This window comes from Rana temporaria, chromosome 1 (genome assembly GCF_905171775.1).
Source record: "Rana temporaria chromosome 1, aRanTem1.1, whole genome shotgun sequence".
Taxonomy (NCBI): Eukaryota; Metazoa; Chordata; class Amphibia; order Anura; family Ranidae; genus Rana; species Rana temporaria.
The window spans coordinates 35,644,177-35,667,791 of NC_053489.1; the positions used below are offsets into that span (position 1 = coordinate 35,644,177).

The 23,615-nt window shown below is 46.0% G+C and overlaps 1 protein-coding gene across 1 annotated transcript in view; it reads left to right on the forward strand.

The window, feature by feature from the left end:
* LOXHD1 (lipoxygenase homology PLAT domains 1) overlaps nucleotides 1-23,615 on the forward strand; it is a 328,148-nt gene that overhangs the window by 108,262 nt on the left and 196,271 nt on the right. The window contains exons 7-12 of the mRNA XM_040336339.1: nucleotides 4,276-4,374; nucleotides 8,845-8,993; nucleotides 10,091-10,214; nucleotides 15,299-15,549; nucleotides 18,235-18,370; nucleotides 21,364-21,524. Of these exons, the coding sequence (XP_040192273.1) occupies nucleotides 4,276-4,374; nucleotides 8,845-8,993; nucleotides 10,091-10,214; nucleotides 15,299-15,549; nucleotides 18,235-18,370; nucleotides 21,364-21,524 (920 nt within the window). The remainder of the gene's footprint in view (nucleotides 1-4,275; nucleotides 4,375-8,844; nucleotides 8,994-10,090; nucleotides 10,215-15,298; nucleotides 15,550-18,234; nucleotides 18,371-21,363; nucleotides 21,525-23,615) is intronic.

Consider the following 23,615-nt stretch of genomic DNA (forward strand, 5'->3'; position numbering starts at 1 on the left):
GAGGCTAAACAAATAAGAGACGCGGAGCTACAGAAGGATAAACAAATAAGGGACGCAGAACTACAGAAGGATAAACAAATAAGAGACGCAGAACTACAGAAGGATAAACAAATAAGAGACGCAGAGCTACAGAAGGCTAAAGAAATAAGGGACGCAGAACTACAGGAGGATAAAGAAATAAGAGACGCAGAACTACAGAAGGCTAAAGAAATAAGAGACGCAGAGCTACAGAAGGATAAACAAATAAGAGACGCAGAACTACAGAAGGATAAACAAATAAGGGACGCAGAACTACAGTTAAAACTGGCAGCAGTCCAACAAGCAGCCGCACATTCTCCAAACAGTGAGTACAGCACAGCAGACGCAAGGAAGATTCCGTTTAGCGCTTTTAAAGCTTTTGATGAAAAGGACTGTGAGATTGATAACTTCCTGGCGGATTTTGAGCGACAATGTAACCTGCACCGAATAGCTAGAGGAGACTGGGTTGCAATATTGTCAGGCAAACTGTCAGGCAAAGCTTCTGATGCTTTCCGGACCGTGCCAGATCAGGATATTCATAGCTACGCCCGGGTTAAAGAAGTGCTCCTGGCTCGTTATGCAGTAACCCCAGAGTCCCACCGACAGAAGTTCAGGGACTCACGCAAAACCACGAAAGACTCTTATGCGGAATGGGCATGCCAATTGTCCCGGTCGGCCTCTAACTGGGCTAACAGCAGCCAGGCCACCACCGCAGAGGACATTTTGCAACTAATGCTCCTGGAGCAATTTTACAATCACATCCAGACGGACGTCAAAGATTGGGTGAGAGATCGCAGGCCCATGACTCTACCAGAGGCCGCGAAGTTGGCGGATGAATATGCAGATACTCGCAAGACGAACCAGGTCACACCACAGGAACAACCTCCACCACAAACGGTGCCCTCACACCCACCAACCGCTAGATACCAACCTCCTAACAGACCGGTGACATCTAGCCCTCGCTATCATCGCCAGGAGGGCAACGAACAACGCTGCTTCCGGTGCAAACAGCTGGGTCACTTCAAGCAGAATTGCCCCATGAATGACAACACCAGGTCAAATTGGTCTCAACCTGGGTACCGCCCACCAGCAGCAGCCCATTGTGTAGACTCGGCTTGGGATCCAAAGGAGCTGGGTCAGGAAGAACCATTGGGCACCCCTTACGAAGCCCTCATGGTACAATCTGTTATTACGGACAACAGGGAACACCATTGTCAGCTGGTCATGGGCGACAGCCCTGAGCCGGAGGGGCCCTGGAGGGAGCTGGGCAGAAAGAGGCACCGCCGGCCACCCTTCAAGAAGAAGAGGTCCTGGAAGCCGTATAACAAGCTGACCTGGGAGGAGAAGAAGCGACTGGAGGAGAGGGAGTCGCAGCGGGCGTCCCAGATGCATGCCGAGATGTTCGCCAAGGGCCCACCGGTGGCCCCTTACACCACCACCCAGTTCCTGATGATGAAGGACCACGTGGAGAGCCTGCAGGACATGAGCAAGCAGGAGCTGATCCGTGAGTACATAGAGCTGGAGGAGTGCATAAGCCGCATGGAGGAGGAGAACAACCACCTGAGGTCACAGCAGCATGAACTGGAGATGGAGCTGGAGAAGCTCCAAGAGGAGAACCGGCGGCTGCGGAGGGAGCAGGGGGTGGCTGACCTTATGGGGCTCTGATTCCCCTCCCCCCCCCCCCGGACTCTGAGCACCAGTGCTACAGCATTTCAACAAATATAACTTTTTCTTTTTATGAATCTCCTGGGATTGTCACTTCAGAGCCATAACCTGCCCCCTCCCATAGCGGGACACCTAGACGGCGGCGCACAGACCCATTCGCTGTCTTCACACTGACTTCTGGTGACTTTGCAGATCGCACAAAGACTTGGGGACTGACCCGCGTGTGATATGACGACCCGGTGACATACCTGAGTCTGAAGCAGTTGCCAAGGGAGGTCAGTCATGCCAAACGGAGTTAACCTCTGACTAATAGCTCTGAACCCGTCAACCCTACTGGACCAGGGAAGGTCCAACCGGGGTTGCCGGAGCAGGGAGCAAAAGGGGGGCCATTGTGATACATTTGCCTATATGTCTCAGTTTACTGCTCCCTGCTAGCCAGGTTATTGATGTGCTAATGTCCCCTCACTATTTCTAAAGGTTAATTGATCTATTGTGTTGTGTGAAGGAGAGCTGGGTTTAAGTGGCTTGTGTTAATTATTCTGATTGCTTCATTGTGGTAATTATCTCTCTATATGCGGGGTCGAGCGGTCTGGTTGATGTATTCAGTACAGCTAGTGCTCAGCGTCATTGATGTCATTGTCTAAAGAAAATGTGTTTCAGCATCGGCCCCGTCGTGTCTACCTACTCATCTGTATGGAAGCCCCAGTGTGAGGGGGGCGGAGATTTGTCATTGTAACAGTTTTGGAAATGACATATAAGCTGTGTGTTATAACATTAAAGTCTGTGTTGTTCAAGCAGTAAGCTGGTCTCATGTGTGGCTTTCTGGGCGATTCCAGGGATATCCCTCCTCGTGGAATATTGGGGTGATTTTCGTTATGGGAAGAAGGGAACGTTGACGGGGATATCATACCGATACCGTCACAATGTGTTTATGCGTTAAACTGGATTTTACAAGTGCACTAAAACGCAGATCAAAGCAAGTCAACGTGCGTTAAAATGCGCATAAAATGGATGAAAATGTACATCTTTTTCTGTGAATTTTATCACAGGTCAGTGTGAATTCAGCCTTTAGGGGCTGGGAGGGGAAGGGATCAACTGCACTTCAATTTTTGGGTGCGGTGCGGGAAACCCATGTTACGTGTGCATTTCTAACACTGCATTCAAAATGCTCCTCACTTGTGATCTGGATCGGGGATCAGTGTTAAACGTAACCACTTCAGCCCCGGAAGAATTTACCCCCTTCCTGACCAGGCCATTTTTTGGCGATACGGCACTGTGTCGCTTTAATTGACAATTGCGCGGTCGTGCGGCCCTGTACCCAAACAAAATTTACGTCCTTTTTTCCCCACAAATAGACCTTTCTTTTGGTGGTATTTTATCACCTGCCGTTTTTATTTTTTGCACTATAAACAAAAGAAGAGCAACAATTTTGAAGAAAACACAATATTTTTTACTTTTTGCTATAATAAATATCCCCAATTAAAAAAAAAGAAAGAAAAAAAAAAGGTTTTTCCTCAGTTAGGCCCCTTTCAGACTGGGGCGGGAGCCGCGGTGGCGGTATAACGCCGCTAAAAATAGCGGCACTATACCGCCGGGTTTGCCGCGGGAATCAGCCGATAGCGGTGCGGTATTAACCCCCGCTAGCGGCCGATAAAGGGTTAATAACGCCCGCGATGCGCCTCTATAGCGGTATTGCCGCGGTTTCCCATTGTTTTCCATGGGAAGGAGCGGTATACATGACGCTCCTCTCACCGCTCCAAAGATGCTGCTGACAGGAGATTTTTTTGTCTCCCGCCAGCGCATCACCTCAGTGTGAAAGCCCTTAGGCTTTCACATTGAGTCTGCAGTGCAGGAGTTTTTCAGGCGGGATAGCAGCGCTATTTTTAGCGCTGTACCGCCTGAAAAACTCCTCAATGTGAAAGGGGCCTTAAGGCTGATATGTATTCTTCTACATATCTTTGGTAAAAAAAAAATCGTAGTAAGCGTATATAGAGTGGTTTGCGCAAAAGTTATAGCGTCTACAAAATAGCCACTGATTACTGTATAAATGTCACTGGCAGGGAAGAAGGGGTTAACAGGGGGTGATCAATGGGTTAAGTGTGTGTTCCCTGGGTGTGCTCTAACGGTGAAGGGATTGGACTGACTGGGAGAGAAGACAGATCATTGTTCCTACTTTGTAGGAACACACGATCTGTTTCTCCTCTCCTGACAGGACAGGGATTTGTGTGTTTACACTCAAATCCCCGTTCCTGCTCTCATGCCCTCAAACGTGGGTGGCCCGCGGGGATTGCGCCCGTCCGCCGGCCACGTGCATCGGGTCTCCCACTGCGCAGTGCCTGCTACGGCTCTTAAAGCGGGGTAATATATATATTTAATATATATATATTGGAAAACGGTCCGATAGGCCGTACACACGACCGAACATGTCCGATGAAACTGGTCCGCGGACCAGTTTCATCGGACATGTTCGGTCGTGTGTACCAGGCCTGATTGTTTAGTGGTGGGGGGGTTATGGTGGTATGGCTGGAGCTCTGCTTTAAGGTGAATATAGATACAGCATCATAATAACACAGATTTGTTTTTCTCTTTCAGTGAATAAATATATTGCCAGAGTGTTTACCGGATCTGCCAACGGAAGCGGGACAGACGCGGACGTCTTCCTGAACATATTCGGGGAAAATGGTGACACAGGTGCTGATTCATAAAAATGAACCGTTTGTGTTTCATGCTCTGATCGGTGGGCGGGGCAAATAAACGTTTTTCCATCTCATTGGGAACAATCGGTGTATGGAGGGACATCAGAGAATTTTGTCTGCTGGAGATTGCCTGGAAACTCAAAACTGACCTCCGGCCTTCCCTTCAGTCTTGTACAGTTGTCCCGGCTCCTCTTCTGGACTGAAATGGCTTCCTCTGATTTCACTGCACACTGTGAGCTTCTCACAGAAGCTGCAGCAAGTCAAAGCCCACCTCATTTCCTGGCTGGAGGGGGACTTCCAGCAACATCTAGCACTTTCCAGGGCCAGGACAAGGGGTGGGCAGAAGGGTTGGTTGCCCTGGGCACTGTGTTATCATGACAGATGGGGGTGGTGCCACAAGGAGATTGGGGAGGAGGATTTGTGTTGGGAGGAGGAATTTGGGGGGCAGCAGGGAATGGGGGGGTACTACAAGGAGATGGGGGGGGGGTAGAAAGGGAATTTGTGTTGGGTAGTGGAATTTGGGGGACAGCAGGGGGTAATAGTTCTGAGAGGAGAAATTTGGGGGGGGGTACTACAAGAAGATGGGGGGGGGTAGAAAGGGAATTTGTGTTGGGTAGTGGAATTTGTGGGACAGCAGGGGGTAATTGTTCTAGGAGGAGAAATTTGGGGGGGGGGTACTACAAGGAGATGGGGGGGGGGTAAAAAGGGAATTTGTGTCGGGTAGCGGAATTTGGGGGACAGCAGGGGGTAATTGTTCTAGGAGGAGAAATTTGTGGGGGGGGGGGGTACTACAAGGAAATGGGGGGGGGGGGGGTAGAAAGGGAATTTGCATTTGGTAGTGGAATTTGGGGGACAGCAGGGGGTAATTGTTCTAGGAGGAGACATTTGTGGGGGAGGGGGTACTACAAGGAGATGGGGGGTAAAAAGGGAATTTGTGTCGGGTTGCGGAATTTGGGGGACAGCAGGGGGTAATTGTTCTAGGAGGAGAAATTTGTGGGGGGGGGGGGTACTACAAGGGGATGGGGGGGTAGAAAGGGAATTTGCATTGGGTAGTGGAATTTGGGGGACAGCAGGGAGGAATTGTTCTAGGTGAAGAAATTTGTGTGGGGGGTACTACAAGGGGATGGGGGGGTAGAAAGGGAATTTGCATTGGGTAGTGGAATTTGGGGGACAGCAGGGGGTAATTGTTCTAGGTGGAGAAATTTGTGTGGGGGGGTACTACAAGGGGATGGGGGGGGGGGGTAGAAAGGGAATTTGAGGTGTTATATGTGATTCGGCTCCGTTCACACCAATGCGTTTTTTAATGCTTTTTGCAGAAACGCAGGACATTATTTTTAACATGGGCTCCTATGGAACATGCTCACATCAATGCGTTTCTGTGCCTCTGCGTTTCTGGAAAGGGTCAGGGGAAAGTTTTTTTTTTAAATGCAAAAGAGTGCTTTTTTTGCTTTTTTGATTCAATAGACTTCAGTGGAGAAGCTTCAGAAAAGCATGGAGTGCCTTTTTTTTTATTTTTTTTTATCTTCCCAACAACAGATTTGCCAAGAAAAAAACAGGCCTAAGGGACAGATGAGCATCCCTGGATACAGACAGTTTTTAGGGATTTTTCACTTATGCCGGAACATATTATTTTTACACATGGTCGGAATTTCCAACAACAAATGTTCGATGTGAGCTTTTGGTCGGATATTCCGACCATGTGTAGGCTCCTTCGGAAATTTGCTGTCGTCATTTCCGACAACCAATTTTTGAGATCTGGTTCTCAATTTTTCCGACAAAAAAAGTTCTGATCGTCTGTATGCAATTTAGACACACAAAAATCCTACGCATGCTCGGAATCATTGAACTTAATTTTTCTCGGCTCGTTGTACGTCACCGCGTTCTTGACGTTCGGAATTTCTGCCAAGATTTGTGTGACTGTGTGTATGCAAGACAAGTTTGAGCCAACATTCTGTCGGAAAAAAATTCCACAGTTTTGTTGTCAGAATGTCCGATCGTGTGTACGCGGCATTAGGCTCCTTTCACACTCATGCAGTTTGCATTTTGGGCGCTTCTGTAGTGCTTTTTACTGTGTTTTTTGCATTTCTACAGCGATTTTTAAACTGATTTTGTCGTGATTTGCGCTTTAAATTTTATTTTATTTTTTGAAAGATTGTCAGATTAAAAAACGCAAATCGTGGCAAAATCGCCGTAAAAACGCACTACATGCGTCTTCTCCATTGAAGTAATGCAGATGATGCAGCGCTAATAATGTCCATATGTAAAAAAACACCATCCGTGAGGAAAAAACAGTGCTGATACTGTAAGGACACACAGGTGATCCCGCGGGTGCGATGAACCTCCACCAATAGTAAACAATGGCCGCTCACCTCACGTATAGGACTCTTTGATTATGGAGGGTCACATGCGCATATGCCAGCGGACACTATTAATAGGATCCAAATGAAGCCAGGAACCAAAGGCAAAGCGGAAGGAAGGAGCGTCGTGACGTCACCCGCGGCCATCGCGCTTTACATTGTTTACATGCTGTTTCATCCAGCATGTAAACAATCTTATTTTATCAAATTAGCTATTTTATACGGAGAGCACTATGTACCTGCTTTTTATTTCCACATGATCGTTTGGTACCTGGTGTAATGGAAGTCACTTTTGGGCAAAGTATGAGCCAGGAAATAATGGACATATGTTGGATTGTTTTAGCATGGGTCTGTAATCCACAAAATATTCAAGGATGTCTGCAAGAACTAATTACAGGTTGTTGATTCTGAACCCAACAGGTCAATAGGAGAGTGACTCATTCAATGTGGGAACACCGACTGTTAAGGTGGTAATTAAGTCTGCTACTGTCATGTGAACTAACCCTAGTCTGGTGCCTAAAGACCTTTTCATTGTGTGATGCTAATTAACACTGTATTGTGTGAAAGTTCTATTGATAAATGTGTATTGTATAGCAGGTGAGAAAAGCTGGAGTCTTGATGTCTGACTTGTCAGCTGTAGCTTTCAATCCAGGTGTAACGGTCAGGGGTTAACGCCGTTTATGATATTCCATTCCACCCAAGACAGCTTATCGACACTTCACAATCCAGCAGACGAACACGGCCCATAGGATTCCCTAGAAAACGAGACACACAGCTCTGTTCTCTGGTTCAAACTAATACATACTTTAATGGTAAACTCAGGCTTTTATATAGTAGAAACCAAGAGTGAACAATGAATCAACTCCACCCACAACATGACACAAGGAGCCCAATACACATTTTTAGTCAGACTTTCTGGCACCGATATAATCCACATGAGCTAATTAGCTACAGCTGACAAGTCAGACATCAAGACTCCAGCTTTTCTCACCTGCTATAAAATACACATTTATCAATAGAACTTTCACACAATACAGTGTTAATTAGCATCACACAATGAAAAGGTCTTTAGGCGCCAGACTAGGGTTAGTTTACATGACAGTAGCAGACTTAATTACCACCTTAACAGTCGGTGTTCCCACATTGAATGAGTCACTCTCCTATTGACCTGTTGGGTTCAGAATCAACAACCTGTAATTAGTTCTTGCAGACATCCTTGAATATTTTCTGGATTACAGACCCATGCTAAAACAATCCAACATATGTCCATTATTTCCTGGCTCATACTTTGCCCCAAAGTGACTCCTGTTACACCAGGTACCAAACGATCATGTGGAAATAAAAAGCAGGTACATAGTGCTCTCCGTATAAAATAGCAAATTTAATAAAATAAAAAAGTAAAAGTAAATAAAGTAAAAAGTAAAACTTACAAACAAAGCACCAAGTCCAGTGCTGGATGAAACAGCATGTAAACAATGAAAAGCGCGATGGCCGCGGGTGACGTCATGACGCTCCTTCCATACACGTTACGTCCCTTGTAAGACGGGGACTTCTTCAGCGGATACGGAGGCATCATGTGCACCCGCTTAAAAAACACAACCGTTACTATGGAAACCCGATGCCACGTACTAGACGCAGCAAAAGGAGGCGTTAATCACACTCATATTCCACATAATCAAGGCTAATTTAGGGTTTATCCATTGCGCTGATTTATTTTCTCATTACTCTTCTCCATTGAAGTCTATTGAACCAAAAACACAAAAAAGGCACCATTTTGCGTTAAAAAAAATTCCTGTACACTTTAAAAAAATGCATTGATGTGAAACCCATGTTAAAAATAAAGCATGAAAAAACACATTGGTGTGAATAGAGCCTTGCGGTTGGTGCACTTAAAAACACGGTATGCGTTTTTCACGAATGTGTTTTTAACACGTGTTTTTCACATATTGTGTTTTTAACACATTTTTTATATTTTGTGTTCAAATTGAATGCACCACATATGCATTTTAATTGCGTTTTTCATCCCTTGCTCTCTGAATCAATTGACACGCGCCTCACAAAACGCACCGCGGCCAGCAGTTATCTTCTTGTATGTTTTCTCCAATCAGGGGAAAGGAGGCTGGACAATGACAAGAACAACTTTGAGAAAGGATCGGAAGACAAGTTCACCATCGATGCGCCAAACTTGGGAAAACTTCGGAAAATCACCATCGGCCACAACAACAAGGGAGGGTCGGCTGGGTGGTTTCTGGAGAAGGTAATCTGATGGGTATTTTACAGAAAAGTGGGTGATGGGGAAAACCATGGGCACCACCATCCCATATTATGCAAATACCCAAAATTGAAAAAAAAAAACGGGATGCCAATACATTAATCCAAACCAATGTATACAATTTACATTTTCATTAACACAATTAAACCTTAACTGCTTGCTGCCCGCAGATATACGTCTGCAGCATGGCACGGGCAGGTAAAAGGACGTACCTGTACCTCCCCTCGGGAACATGATCAGTGACGTGTCACAGCAAGCCACGCGTCCTTTTTTTCCCAGAAATAGAGATTTCTTTTGGTGGTATTTGATCACCTCTGCGGTTTTATTTTTTGCGCTATAAACAAAAATAGAGCGTCAATTTTGAAAAAAATTCAATATTTTTTACTTTTTGCTATAATAAATATCCCCAAAAAATATATAAAATGTTTTTTTTTCCTCAGTTTAGGCCGATACGTATTCTTCTACCTATTTTTGGTAAAAAAAATCGCAATAAGCGTTTATCGATTGGTTTGCGCAAAATGTATAGCGTTTACAAAACAGGGGATAGTTTTATGGCATTTTTATTAATAATTTTCTTTTACTACTAATTGCGGCGATCAGCGTTTTTTTTTTCGTGACTGCGACATTATGGCGGACACATCAGACAATCTTGAGACATTGTTGGGACCATTGTCAATTTTACAGCGAAAAGTGCTATAAAAATTCACTGATTACTGTGAAAATGACAATTGCAGTTTAGGAGTTAACCACTAGGGGGCGCTGAAGGGGTTAAGTGTGACCTCATATGTGTTTCTAACTGTAGGGGGGCGGGCTGGACGTGTGACGTCAGTGATCGTCTTTCCCTTTATCAGGGAACAGACGATCCTTAAGTGGTTAAGCGGAAGTTTTGGGTGGAATTCCGCTTTAATTATTGACCACTTGTCTGTTTTTCTGCCGTCACGTACGCTTCTATACTACTTGTTTATGGACAGGCAGATATTTCCCAAAGCCGTCATTCTTAGGAAGGTATTTGCTCACCTTTGTCTATCCAGAACAACCAGAACTTTGCCTTGAACTACATTTGAGTACTTTTGGTATTTCAGGTTATTATTGAGGACATTGGCAACAAATCGATCTACGAATTCCCGTGTTCTCGCTGGTTCGCTATTGATGAAGATGATGGAAAAATTCAGAGAGATCTTCTGGTTGGAGGAAGTGAAGCCACGGGTAAGGAAAATGTTTTGGTTTGTCTTTTGTGTATATATATATATTACAGTTGTGCTCATAAGTTTACATACCCCGGCCGAATTTATGATTTCTTGGCCATTTTGCAGAGAATATGAATGATAACACAAAAACTTTTCTTTCACTTATGGTTAGTGTTTGGCTGAAGACATTTATTATCATTTATTATCAATCCACGTAGCGGATCGTATTTTTATGCAGGCGTAGCGTATCCTAGTAACGCTACGCCGCCGCAACTTTGAGAGGCAAATGCTGTATTCACAAAGCATTTGCCTCTAAAGTTACGGCGGCGTAGTGTAATTCTCCCGACGTAAGGGCGCGCAATTCAAATCTATGTGATGGGGGCGTGTTTTATGTTAATACGTCGTGACCCGATGTAATTGACGTTTTTTTTCTACTGCACATGCGCTGTCCATGGGGGTATCCCAGTGCGCATGCTCGAAATTAAACCGGAACAAGCCAATGCTTACGACGGTGACGTCATTCTACGCAAATCCCTATTCGCGAACGACTTACGCAAACGACGTAAAAAATTCAAAATGTGAGGCGGGAACGACGGCCATACTTAACATTGAGTACGCCACCATATAGCAGGTTTAACTATACGCCGGAAAAATCCGAACGCAAACGACGTAAAAAAATTCGCCGGCCGAATTTACCTTTCATGGATCGCCGTAACTAGCTAATTTGCATACTCAACGCGGAAATCGACGGAAACGCCACCTAGCGGCCGCCGAAAGCATGCACCTGAGATCCGACGGCGTACTAAGACGTACGCCTGTCGGATCCATCCGAGATGCCGTCGTATCTTGTTTTGTGGATACAAAACAAAGATACGGCGCGCAAAATTTTAAATTACGCGGCGTATCAAGAGATACGCCGGCGTAATTCTTTTGTGGATCTGCCCCACTGTGTTTATTCTTTTTATATCATAATGACAACAGAAACTACCCAAATGACCCTGATCAAAAGTTTACATACCCCAGTTCTTAATACCGTGTATTGCCCCCTTTATCATCAATGACAGGTGGAAGTCTTATGTGGTATTTGTGGATGAGGCTCTTTATCTTCTCAGATGGTAAAGCTGCCCATTCATTCCTCTTGGTAAAAATCCTCCAGTTCCTGTAAATTCTTGGGCTGTCTTCCATGAACGGCACATTTGAGATCTCCCCAGAGTTGCTCAATGATATTGAGGTCAGGAGACTGGGATGGCCACTCCAGAACCTTCACTTTATTCTGCTGTAGCCAATGACAGGTGGACTTGGGCTTGTGTGTTGGATGATTGTCCTATTGGAATGTCAAAGTACGTCCCATGCGCAGCTTCTTGGCTGATGAATGAAATGTTCCTCCAGTATTTTTTGATAACATACTGCATTCACCTTGCCATCAATTTTGACCAAATTTCCTGTCTTTTTTTTTTGATGAATCAATGATTATGTATCGTTTTGAATAATATATATATATATATATATATATATATATATATATATATATATATATATATATATATATATATATATATATATATATATATATATTAAACTAGGTAAACAAATGAGAACTCTAATAGGTTATGAAAGGCATTGCCTGTGTGCCATCAGATAAATATCTCAACATAACCTGATTCTCTATAGTTAAAAGACATAAAACAATGTTATCTATGGTGATCAATGCCAAACAAAATAACATGTAGGAGCTCCATCTAGTGGCTAATTTGCAGATAGCAAATAGTATATATTCAGTGTCTCACTAATATGAAATAGTGACTTCTTGTAGATGTTGTGTCTTTTAATTGATTTTAAGAGGATCACATACATTAGCTGATGTCTGTAACAGAAAATGCATTCTGTAGTACTGTGTTCTTTGCAAAACTAGATATATTTATATAATTAGTTTAGCCTAAATAGTTTACTTATTTATTATTAATAGTGTGTGTGTGTATATGTATGTGCAGGGGCGGACTGACAACTCATGGGGCCCCTGGGCAATAGGAGATTATGGGGCCCCCGGGCAATAGGAGATTATGGGCCCCCCAGGCAATAGATTATGGGGCCACACAGTATACACACACAAACACATACAGTATGCATACACAGTATACACACACAAACACATACAGGGCTAGATTCATAAAGAATTTACGCCGACGTATCTATTGATACGCCGCGTAAATTCAAATCTGCTCCGGCGTATCTTCTTTCTGTATTCAGAAAGCAAGATACGCCGAAATTAGGCTAAGATCCGACTAGGGTGCATATTTACGCTGCCCGCTAGGTGGCGCTGCCGTCAATTTCAGAGTCGAATATGCAAATGAGCTGGATACGCCGATTCAGAAACGTACGTGCGCCCGGCGGATTTTTTTACGTCGTTTGCGTAAGGCTTTTTCCGGCATAACGTTACTACTGCTATATGAGGCATAGCCAATGTTAAGTATGGACGTCGTTCCCGCGTCGAATTTTAAAATTTTTACGTCGTTTGCGTAAGTTGTTCGCGAATAGGGCTTTGCGTAAATTACGTTCATGTCGAAAGCATTGACTATTTGCGACGTGATTAGGAGCATGCGCACTGGGATACGTCATTTACGTGGGGTCATGTTTTTTTTGCATAAAATACGCCCACCTCTTGACAATTTGAATTCGGCGCACTTACGCCGGCAGATTTACGCTACGCCGCCGCAACTTACGGAGCAAGTGCTTTGTGAATACTGCACTTGCCCATCTAAGTTGCGGAGGCGTAGCGTAAATAGGATACGCTACGCCCACACAAACTTACGTCCCCCTAACTGAATCTAGCCCACAGTATGCATACACAGTATACACACATGGTATACACACACAGTATACATACACACAGAAAACACATACACCCACTGAAAGGGTACTGGAGAGGCGGGCAGCTATAATCTTGGGATTTTTAGACCAAAAGGATGTCGTTAAGGGACATTTCAGGGAAAGATGTAAAAAAAAACAGATTTTTACATACTGTCCCGGGTTTTACTGAGGCTGGCAACCCTGACGAGGCTCACTAGTAGTGGCATGGGGCCCTCGGGCAGTGCCCGAATGGTCAGTCCGCCCCTGTGTATGTGTGTGTGTGTGTGTGTGTGTGTATATATATATATATATATATATATATATATATATATACACACACACACACACACACACACACACACACACACACACACACACACACACACAGCATCTCACAAAAGTCAGTACACATTGTACACATTTTTGTAAATATTTTATTCTATCTTTTCATGTGACAACACTGAAGAAATGACACTTTGCTACAATGTTGTGTAGTGAGTGTACAGCTTGTATAACAGTGTAAGTTTGCTGTCCCCTCAAAATAACTCAACACACAGCCATTAATGTCTAAACCGCTGGCATTGTTGAGTAAGTACACCCCTAAGTAAAAATTTGTCCAAATTGGGCCCAATTAGCCATTTTCCCTCCCTGGTGTTCTGAAGAAAAGAAAACTAGAGACATGGATTACTGGAACCATGTTATGTGGTCTGGTGAGACCAAGATAAACTTATTGGTTCAGATAATGTCAAGCTTGTGTGACGGCAACCAGATGATGAGTACAAAGACCAGTGTGTCTTGCCTACAGTCAAGCATGGTGGTGGGAGTGTCATGGTCTGGGGCTGCCTGAGTGCTGCCGGTGTTCTGCTGAGATGTGTCCCCCTGGCGGATAATGCCCTCCCTGGACTGCGCAGGCGCAGCACTCTAGCTCCGAAAATGACCGAACATTAAGAGCTGGGCATGAGCTGTAGACTGCGCCTGCGCAATGAACAGGGCATAGTGACAGTCATTGCCGCACGCTGCTGATGCTTGCTCCACTCTGCAAGGGGGCGTGTATATTACAATTATATCGTGTAAGGGGCGGATGCAACAAAGTCGCCCATCAACAGTGAAAAACTCGCCCTACTTTTCATACACCCGCCCCCCCTTGCAGACAATATAATAGTAATAGACAGGCCACGGGAGGCCTGGCATGTGTATTACTATTATATTGTCTGCAAGGGGGGGTGGGTGTATGAAAAGAAGGGCGAGTTTTGCACTGTTGATGGGCGACTTTGTGGCATCCGCCCCTTACAAGATATAATTGTAATCTACACGCCCCCTTGCAGAGTGGAGCGAGCATCGGCAGTGTGTGGCACAATCTTGTGCTTAAAGCGCATGCGCCGTGTCAAGGCAATTGAGAGGTGTGTTGAGGTTCGGCAATTTCCGTAGGTCTGCTGCGCCTGCGCAGGACAGAGCGGGCAAAATTCGCCGGGGGACAATTCTCGGCAGGACACCAGCACTGGGGAGCTACAGTTCATTGGGGGAACCATGAATGCCAACATGTACTGTGACATACTGAGTCATAGCATGATCCCCTCCACTTGGAGACTGGGCCGCAGGGCAGTATTCCAACATGATAACGACCCCAAACACGTCCAAGACAACCACTGACTTGCTAAAGACGTTGAGGGTAAAGGTGATGGACTGGCCAAACATGTCTCCAGACCTAAACCCTATTGAGCATCTGTGGGACATCCTCAAATGGAAGGGGGAAGAGCGCAAAGTCTCTAACATCCACCAGCTCTGTGATGTCACCATGGAGGAGGGGAAGAGGACTCCAGTAGCAACCTGTGAAGCCCTGGTGATCTCCATGCCCAAGAGGGTTAAGGCAGTGCTGGAAAATAATGGTGGCCACACAAAATATTGACACTTTGGGCCCAATTTGGACATTTTCACTTAGGGGCGTACTCACTTTTGTAGCAAAGTGTCATTTTTTCAGTGTTGTCACATGAAAAGATAGAATAAAATATTTACAAAAATGTGACCCAGTTTTGAGATTTATACAGCTCTGCCACACAGTGCACTCTGCTCTCTCAGATCGTCATTTGATTTTTAAATCTGTTCAGTCAGTTTTATGATCCAGACATGCCTTCCAGACAGTACAGTTGGGTCTTGGAACTCCACAGCGGTAGAAGAACAGCTTTGGTTACAAACACACCCCCAGTCTGCTGATTGCCCCGTAGTAAGTCGTCTAATTCAATGTTTTGCAATCCCCAGGCATTGTCTACAATGTCTCTGTAATGACCGGAGACATCCGAGGAGCCGGGACAGACTCGAAGGTCCACATCATTCTTCATGGATCGAAAGGGTTAAAAAACAGCGGCAAGATCTTTCTTGAGGGAGGAGAGTTTGAACGACGGAAGATCGACGTCTTCAACATCGAGATCGCGGCTTTACTCAGCCCCCTCAGCCGGGTGACCATCGGGCATGACGGGAATGGCGTTGGCGCTGGATGGTACTGCGAGAAGGTCAGCAGACACTGTCGTAAAGTTACATCATTTTTTTTTTAAACACCATTTATTTGTTCCATATTATTAGTGGTGTTTTTAAAGAGACCGTGTTGTGGTTTTGTACATATTGAATTATATTTCATTTTTATTTTCTTTGCACACATTTTAGGTAAATATGAATTATAGTGTATTAATATGCTGTGTTCTCCTTTCTTGACAAGCAAGTGGAGATTTTTTTTGTAATCACTACCATGGCAGGGAGGTGGGCATGCTTTTAATAAACAGCACCTTGAGAAAAAAAAAACACTCGGCCTCCCAGTGCCGCTATCAATGGCTATGATCTGAGCTGTCATTGGGCAGCTCAGATTACTGCCCAATGACAGCTCTTGAGTCTGGTATGAGTCTGAGGGAGGGAACCCCACACCCCCCAAAAAAATGGCATGGGGTCCCCCTCCAAAATCCATACAAGTCCCTTATCTGAGCATGCAGCCTGGCAGGTCAGGAAAGGGGGGGGGGGGGGCGACGATGCGCGAGCATCCCTTACCCTTCCTGGACCATACCATGGCACAGAACCTCAACATGGGGGGGGTGGATGCTTTGGGGCACCCCAAAGCACCTTTTCCCCATGTTGATGGGGACAAGGGACTCTTCTCTGCAACCCTGGGCGGTGGTTGTGTGGGTCTGCTGGCAGGGTGCTTATCGGAATCTGGAAGCCCCCTTTAACAAGGGGCCCCCCAGATCCCGCCCCCCATGTGAATGAGTATGGGGTACATACAGTGATGTCTTCTCCCTCAGTGATGTCTTCATCCTCTGGTTCTTCTCCCTCAGCTGATGTTTTCTTCCTCTGGTTCTTCTGCTGGTTCTTCTCTCTCTGCTGATGTCTTCATCCTCTGGTTCTTCTGTTGGTTCTTCTCCCTCTGGTGTTGTCTTCTTCCTCTGGTTCTTCCTCCGGTTCTTCTCCCTCAGCTGATGTCTTCTTCCTCTGGTTCTTCTGTTGGTTCTTCTCCCTCTGGTGTTGTCTTCTTCCTCTGGTTCTTCCTCCGGTTCTTCTCCCTCTGCTGATGTCTTCATCTTCTGGTTCTTCTGCTCATTCTTCTCCCTCTGCTAATGTCTTCTTCCTCTGGTTCTTCCTCCGGTTCTTCTCCCTCTGCTGATGTCTTCATCCTCTGGTTCTTCTGCTCGTTCTTCTCCCTCTGCTGATGTCTTCATCCTCTGGTTCTTCCTCTGGTTCTTCTCCCTCTGCTGTTGTCTTCTTCCTCTGGTTCTTCCTCCGGTTCTTCTCCCTCTGCTGATGTCTTCTTCCTCTGGTTCTTCTCCCTCAGCTGATGTCTTCTTCCTCTGGTTCTTCTCCCTCAGCTGATGTCTTCTTCCTCTGGTTCTTCCTCCGGTTATTCTCCCTCAGCTGATGTCTTCTTCCTCTGGTTCTTCCTCCGGTTCTTCTCCCTCTGCTGATGTCTTCATCCTCTGGTTCTTCTGCTGGTTATTCTCCCTCTGTTGATGTTTTCTTCTGCTGGTTCTTCTCCCTCTGATGATGTCTTCTTCCTCTGGTTCTTCCTCCGGTTCTTCTCCCTCTGCTGATGTCTTCTTCCTCTGGTTCTTCCTCCGGTTCTTCTCCCTCTGCTGATGTCTTCTTCCTCTGGTTGTCTTCTTCTCCCTCTGCTGATGTTTTCTTCCTCTGGTTCTTCTGATGGTTATTCTCCCTCTGCTGATGTCTTCTTCCTCTGGTTCTTCCTCCGGTTCTTCTCCCTCTGCTGATGTCTTCATCCTCTGGTTCTTCCTCCGGTTCTACTCCCTCTGCTGATGTCTTCTTCCTCTGGTTCTTCCCCTGGTTCTTCTCCCTCCGCTAATGTCTTCTCCAGACATTAGCTCCTGCTGTTGTGTCAGCTGCCGCTGGCTGCCATTTCTTATATAGACATAGGGCATGGCCATCCGGTGACGTCATCCGGAGTCCCAATCCCCTTGTGATGTCACCGCCTGGGGCATGATGACCCCTCAAGATCCTCAGAGCACAAGGCCTCATTCACACAGGCAGACTCCGTCGATACGGAGTCCGCCTGCTCCCGCCAGCTCAGCGGGAGATCAGTCCGCAGATCTCCGCTGAGCCGACAGATGACAAGCTCCTCTCTGCTCACTGAGCGGGGAGGGGCTTGTCGGGCACCGCTGTCTCCTATAGAGCAATCTGATGAAAACGGACAGCATGTCCGTTTTCATCAGATCTTACCCGATCCGATCCGCCATGGACGGATGGGGACGTGTCCCCATACGTCTGTTTTTAGCGGATCGGGTCGGATGTCAGCGGACATGTCTCCGCTGACATCCGACGCTCCATAGGGATGCACGGTCCGTCCGTGTGAATGAGACCCAAATTACATCAATTAAGACCATGATCCGACTTGGATGCGACATTTAAATCAATGGGCTGAAATTGTGCCCAAGTCAGACCAAAGTAGTGGAAGCAGGAAATCAGGAACTTTTTTCAAAGTCAGACCGACTCGTGTCGGCCCAGTTAAGACGGCTCTCGTAGGGGAACCATTGATTTATCCACGTCATGCGACATTAGCTCCCAAAGTCGAAGCGTATGTCGCACCAGTGTGAACGCGGCCTCAGTGTCCTCTGATGCAGCAGTACAATCTGTACACTAGATTGTGCCCAGTTGTAGACTTGGCACAGCCTCCATATAACTGATTCTATTTTCTCACTCAGGTGGTGGTCTACTGCCCTTTCACCGGCATCGAACAGACCTTCCCGTGTGGCAGATGGCTGGACATCGATGAAGGAGATGGTTTGATAGAAAGGGAACTTTATGAAATGGTTTCTTTGCGCCAGAAAAGACAAAAGAGTAAGAAAACAATTCCCTTTAAAGCTCAGATTTCACTGCACACTGTGAGCTTCTCTATATATAGGAGTGGAGCACCAGGATGAAAAATGAGTCCAGCACAACTTTTACAATTTGCATTAAAGTGGGGCATTATTTTTCTGTAATGCCGCGTACACACGATCAATTCCAACAAGAAAAGTCCGATGTGAGCTTTTGGTCCAGAATTCTGACGGTGTGTATGCTCCATCGGACTTTTGCTGTCGGAATTTTTGCCAACAAAAGATTGCGAACAGGTTCTCTAAAATATTCCTATCGGAAAATCCGCTCAGAATCAAGCAGAAGAGCTGAACTGCCTGTTGAACTTCATTGATGTCCTATTTGATTGACAGCCTTCGAACGGTCGCATACAGCGCATCACAAGTTGCCGAACGTCGATGCGGCTCTATACGGCGCCTGCGCACCGACGTTCGGCTACTTTCGGAAACTGGTGACGCGCTGTATGCGACGGTCGGAAGACTGTCAATCAAATAGGAACGCCCAGTCCCGCAGCCCATACCCGGGAAGCGGCGGAGAACATCTATCTCAAAAAAGGTAAGTACTGCATTGATTTTAATCAAAACACCCGATTCTGCTTCCCGTAATTAGGCCCAATCTACTGTTAAAAATAGATTTTTTGGGTGAACCTCCACTTTAAGTCTGAATATAGATATCAGATATTACAGCACATATATTGTAAGAACCAGGCGAGACTAGCTGAGTTACAAAACTGCAACATGGAACTGTTTATTGAAACACAGGTACACAGAGATATTCAAACTTCTCCTCAGTAGACTGTCCAATCAGCAGGGAGAGCTGTTGGAGGAATTCCCCCCTCCCCTCTCACAGCTAATCTACATGCACATCCCATAATACCCAAGGTAGACAGACACAATAGAACAATGGAATACAGCCACACCCCAAACGAAACAACACAGAGCACACCTCCCCAAAAGGATTCTGGGTTCCACGGGCCCCTCCGCCCAAAGTGACTTCCGTCATATAGTCAAATAGTGTATCGCAAGGCTCTCTGCAGCTTGGGTAACATGCAGTCTTATGGTAGACAGCACATTGCTTTCAGTGGCTTCTCCTTGTTTTTACCATGATCATCATGGAACATTGGTTGGTAACAGAAGGGCCGGAGACTGTAAGGCCCCTGTACACACGACCGGTTTTCTCGGCAGAATCCAGCAAGAAACTCGATGGGAGACATATTCTGCCGAGAAAACCGGTCGTGTGTACACTTTTCGCCAAGAAACCCGCCTGGAAACTCGTCAAGCCAAATAGAGAGCATGTTCTCTATTTCCTCGTTTGGCAATGGGAAAATTTGGCTCGACGAGTTTTCTGACAGCCGAACAAGGAACTCGACGAGCAAAACGATGTGTTTTGCCCGTCGAGTTTCTCGGTCGTGTGTACAGGGCCTAAGAAAGGACATCACAGGTCATGTGTAGACCTCAGATAATAGTCAGATATATAGGAACTATGGGCCAAATTCAGAAAGAGATACGACGGCGTATCTCCTGATACGCCGTCGTATCTCTGAGTTCCGACGGTCGTATCTATGCGCCTGATTCATAGAATCAGGTTACGCATAGATCTCCCTAAGATCCGACAGGTGTAAGTGACTTACACCGTCGGATCTCCAGGCCGGCCGCTAGGTGGCGATTCCATTGCGGTCGACGTAGAATAGTACAGGCACTAAGTATACTCAAGCCAAGTTATGGTGCAATACACTCCGTAATTAACAGATTGTAATTTTTACACATTGTACAAATTGTGCAAATAATAATAAACAGAACTTAACCACTTTCATACCTAATGACCACCAATCTAAGGAGCATTCTTCCTACTGGCCACCAATGTAAGGGGTAATTTTTTTTTTACTAGTAATAGCGGTGATCTGTGATTTTATTTTTATTGGGGCTGCGAGATTTTGGCGGACACATCTGACACTTTTGACACATTTTTGGGATCATTGTCATTTTCACAGCGAAAAGCGCTATAAAAATGAATTGATTGCTGTGAAAATGACAATGGCAGTGGAGGGGTTAATCACTAGGGGGCGCTGTAGGGGTTAAGTGTGACCTCATGTGTGTTTCTTACTGTGGGGGGGCGGGGCTGGACGTGTGACGTCCGTGATCGTCGTTCCCTATATCAGGGAACAGACAATCACTGACACTGCCACAGAGAAGAACAGGGGGAAGGTTTGTTTACACTCACCTCTCCCCGTTCTTCAGCTCCTGTGACCCGATCGCGGGACACCCGAGGCGATCGGGTCCGCCTCGCGGGCGCGGTCACGGAGCTTCGGATCGGGTCGTGAAAGCGCCGGCGGCGGCGCTTTTGCGACCCACGGCTGGGCTCTTAAAGAGGACGTGTATATACGTCCATGTGCCCAGCCGTGCCATTCTGTCGATGTATATAGTCGTGCGGCGGTCCTTAAGTGGTTAATTGGTCGTGTGTGGGTTCCAAAGCATTTTTCTCGACGAGAAAAATGGCCATTACAAATTTATAACCTGCTCTATTTTTTCTTGTCGTTTTGCACGTTGTCGTTTTTCTCGTCGTGAAAAATAGTCGTGTGTACGCTTTACCGACGGGGGAAAAAACGCACATGCTCAGAAGCAAGTTATGGGACGGAAATTTAGCATAATCAGCCCAAAGGGTGGCGCCATTCAAATGCAACTTCCCCTTTATAGTGCCGCCGTACGTGTTGTACGTCACCGCGCTTTGCTCGAGCGTTTTTTATCACGATCGTGTGTATGCAAGGCAGGCTTGAGAGGAATCACGTCGAGACATGACATGAATAACGATCGTGTGTACGCGGCATAAGTCTCCTTAGCAATGCATGTTGACGCTATGGTGGCAGGGATGGAATAACCCAACCTTATCATGGATAGGGTTGCAAGGCTTTTTCGAACTGTTCTTCTTGCTCTAAAACTAATAATCCCTCATCATTTTCCCATCCTTTTTTTTTTCCTTAGAACACCCATGGTCACTTTGGATATGGACAAGTGACGTTAAAAATGCTGGAACAGATGCCAATATCCTTCTGCAGATCTTCGGACAGAAGGGAAAGTCGGATGAATTGAGGCTGGACAACAACTCAGATAATTTTGAAACGGGACAGACAGACAAGTTTATGGTAAGAGGCTCCCGTCCAGGGATGGACTGGCCATTGGGACTACAGGGAGTTTCCCAGTGGGCCAATAGCTCAGTGGGCCGGCTTCAGTGACAGCGGACCGCCGCCCCCCTCCGCTCCTCTGTCTCTCCCTTCCCACAGCGCTCACCTCCTCTCCCCGCAGCGCTCACCTAGGGGGAGCAAAGAAGCAGGGGGAGGACCAGAGGAGCAGGGGGGACGACAGAGGAGCACCAGTAGCAGCCATTCTACTCTAATAAAGTAGAACGGTTAGTGGCTAGTGAAGGGAAAGATGGGGCTTGGGTGGCCCGGGCGGGGGTGCGGGAGTTGTCCGGCCGCTGTGGGAGAGACCTGTCAAAGTGGGCCAGTCTGGATGAAGTCCAGGGCCAAATTTTTGTCCCAGTCCAGCCCTGCTCCCGTCACCTCGCTTTCAGCTGCTTCAAGAAAGTATAATCTAAAGGTTATGTAGAGGTTGGCCAAAATGAATCAAAAAGCCCTCCATCTGTCTCTCCTATTGTTTGCCTAACTGTCTGATTTTCCAAATGGTGAACGTGTGGTTAGTTTAACTCCGGATCAAAAATTTTCGTTAGTACAATTACAATACAGAAAACCCCTCGTTCAAAGCGGAGGTCCGCCTAAAAAAAATATATATATACCGTATTTATCGGCGTATAACACGCACAGGCGTATAACACGCACCCTAACTTTAAGAGAGAAGTTTCAGGAATTTTTTTTTCCACACCCCCGCTGCATATAACACGCAGGCACAGTTTACCTTATATTTTCAGGGTAAAAAAATGAGTGTTATTCGCCAATAAATACAGTATATTAAAAGCCAGCAGCTACATATATTGCAGCTGCTGACTTTTAACCGCTTCAGCCCCGGACCATTTGGGTGGTCAACGACCAGGCCACTTTTTGCGATTCGACACTGCGTCTCTTTAACCACTTCCCGACGGCCGTACGACTATATACGGCCGCAGGGTGATTCTACTTCTCTGGGGCGCCGTCATTTGATGTCCGCCCCTTTCCGCGTTCCCCGAGCGCGCAGCGGGGAACTTCTGTGCTGGCTGTGTCCCTTGGACACAGCCAATCACAGATCGCCGTGAACGGCCAATCGGAGTGGCCGTTTCCTAGGCGATCTGTGCGGCCAATGAGAGATGATCTCATATGTTTACATATGAGATAATTTCTCATTGCCGGCTCTCACAGACAGCGGTGCTGTCAGGGAGAGAGGAGACCGATCTGTGTCTCTTGTACATAGGGACACAGATCGGTCACCTGCCCCCAGTCACCCCCTCCCCCCACACAGTTAGAACACTATATAGGACACACATTTAACCCCTTCCTCACCGCCTAGTGTTAACCCCTTCCCTGCCAGTCACATTTATACAGTAATTAGTGCATATTTATAGCACTGATCGCAGTATAAATGTGAATGGTGCCAAAAATGTGTCAAAAGTGTCCGAAGTGTCCGCCATAATGTCGCAGTCGCAATAAAAATCGCAGATCGCCGCCATTACTAGTAAAACAAAAATAATAAAAAATAATAATTCTGTCCCTTATTTTGTAGGCGCTATAACTTTTGCGCAAACCAGTCGCTTATTGCGATTTTTTTTTTTTTTTTTTTTTTTTACTAAAAATATGTAGAATACGTATCGGCCTAGACTGAGGATAAAAAAAAATGTAAAAAAAAAATTGAGTTATTTATTATAGCAACAAGTAAAACCTTTTTTTTTTTTCAAAGTTGTCGCTCTATTTTTGTTTATAGAGCAAAAAATAAAAACCGCAGAGGCGATCAAATACCACCAAAAGAAAGCTCTATTTGTGGGAAAAAAAGAATATCAATTTTGTTTGGGAGCCACGTCGCATGACCGCGCAATTGTCAGTTAAAGCGACGCAGTGCCGAATCGCAAAAAGTCCTCTGGGCAGGAAGGGGGTTTAAGTGCCCAGTAAGGAAGTGGTTAACTGACAATTGCGCGGCTCCCAAACAAAATTGACGTCCTTTTTTCCCCACAAATAGAGCTTTCTTTTGGTGGTATTTGATCACCTCTGCGGTTTTAATTTTTTGCGCTATAAACAAAAATAGAGTGACAA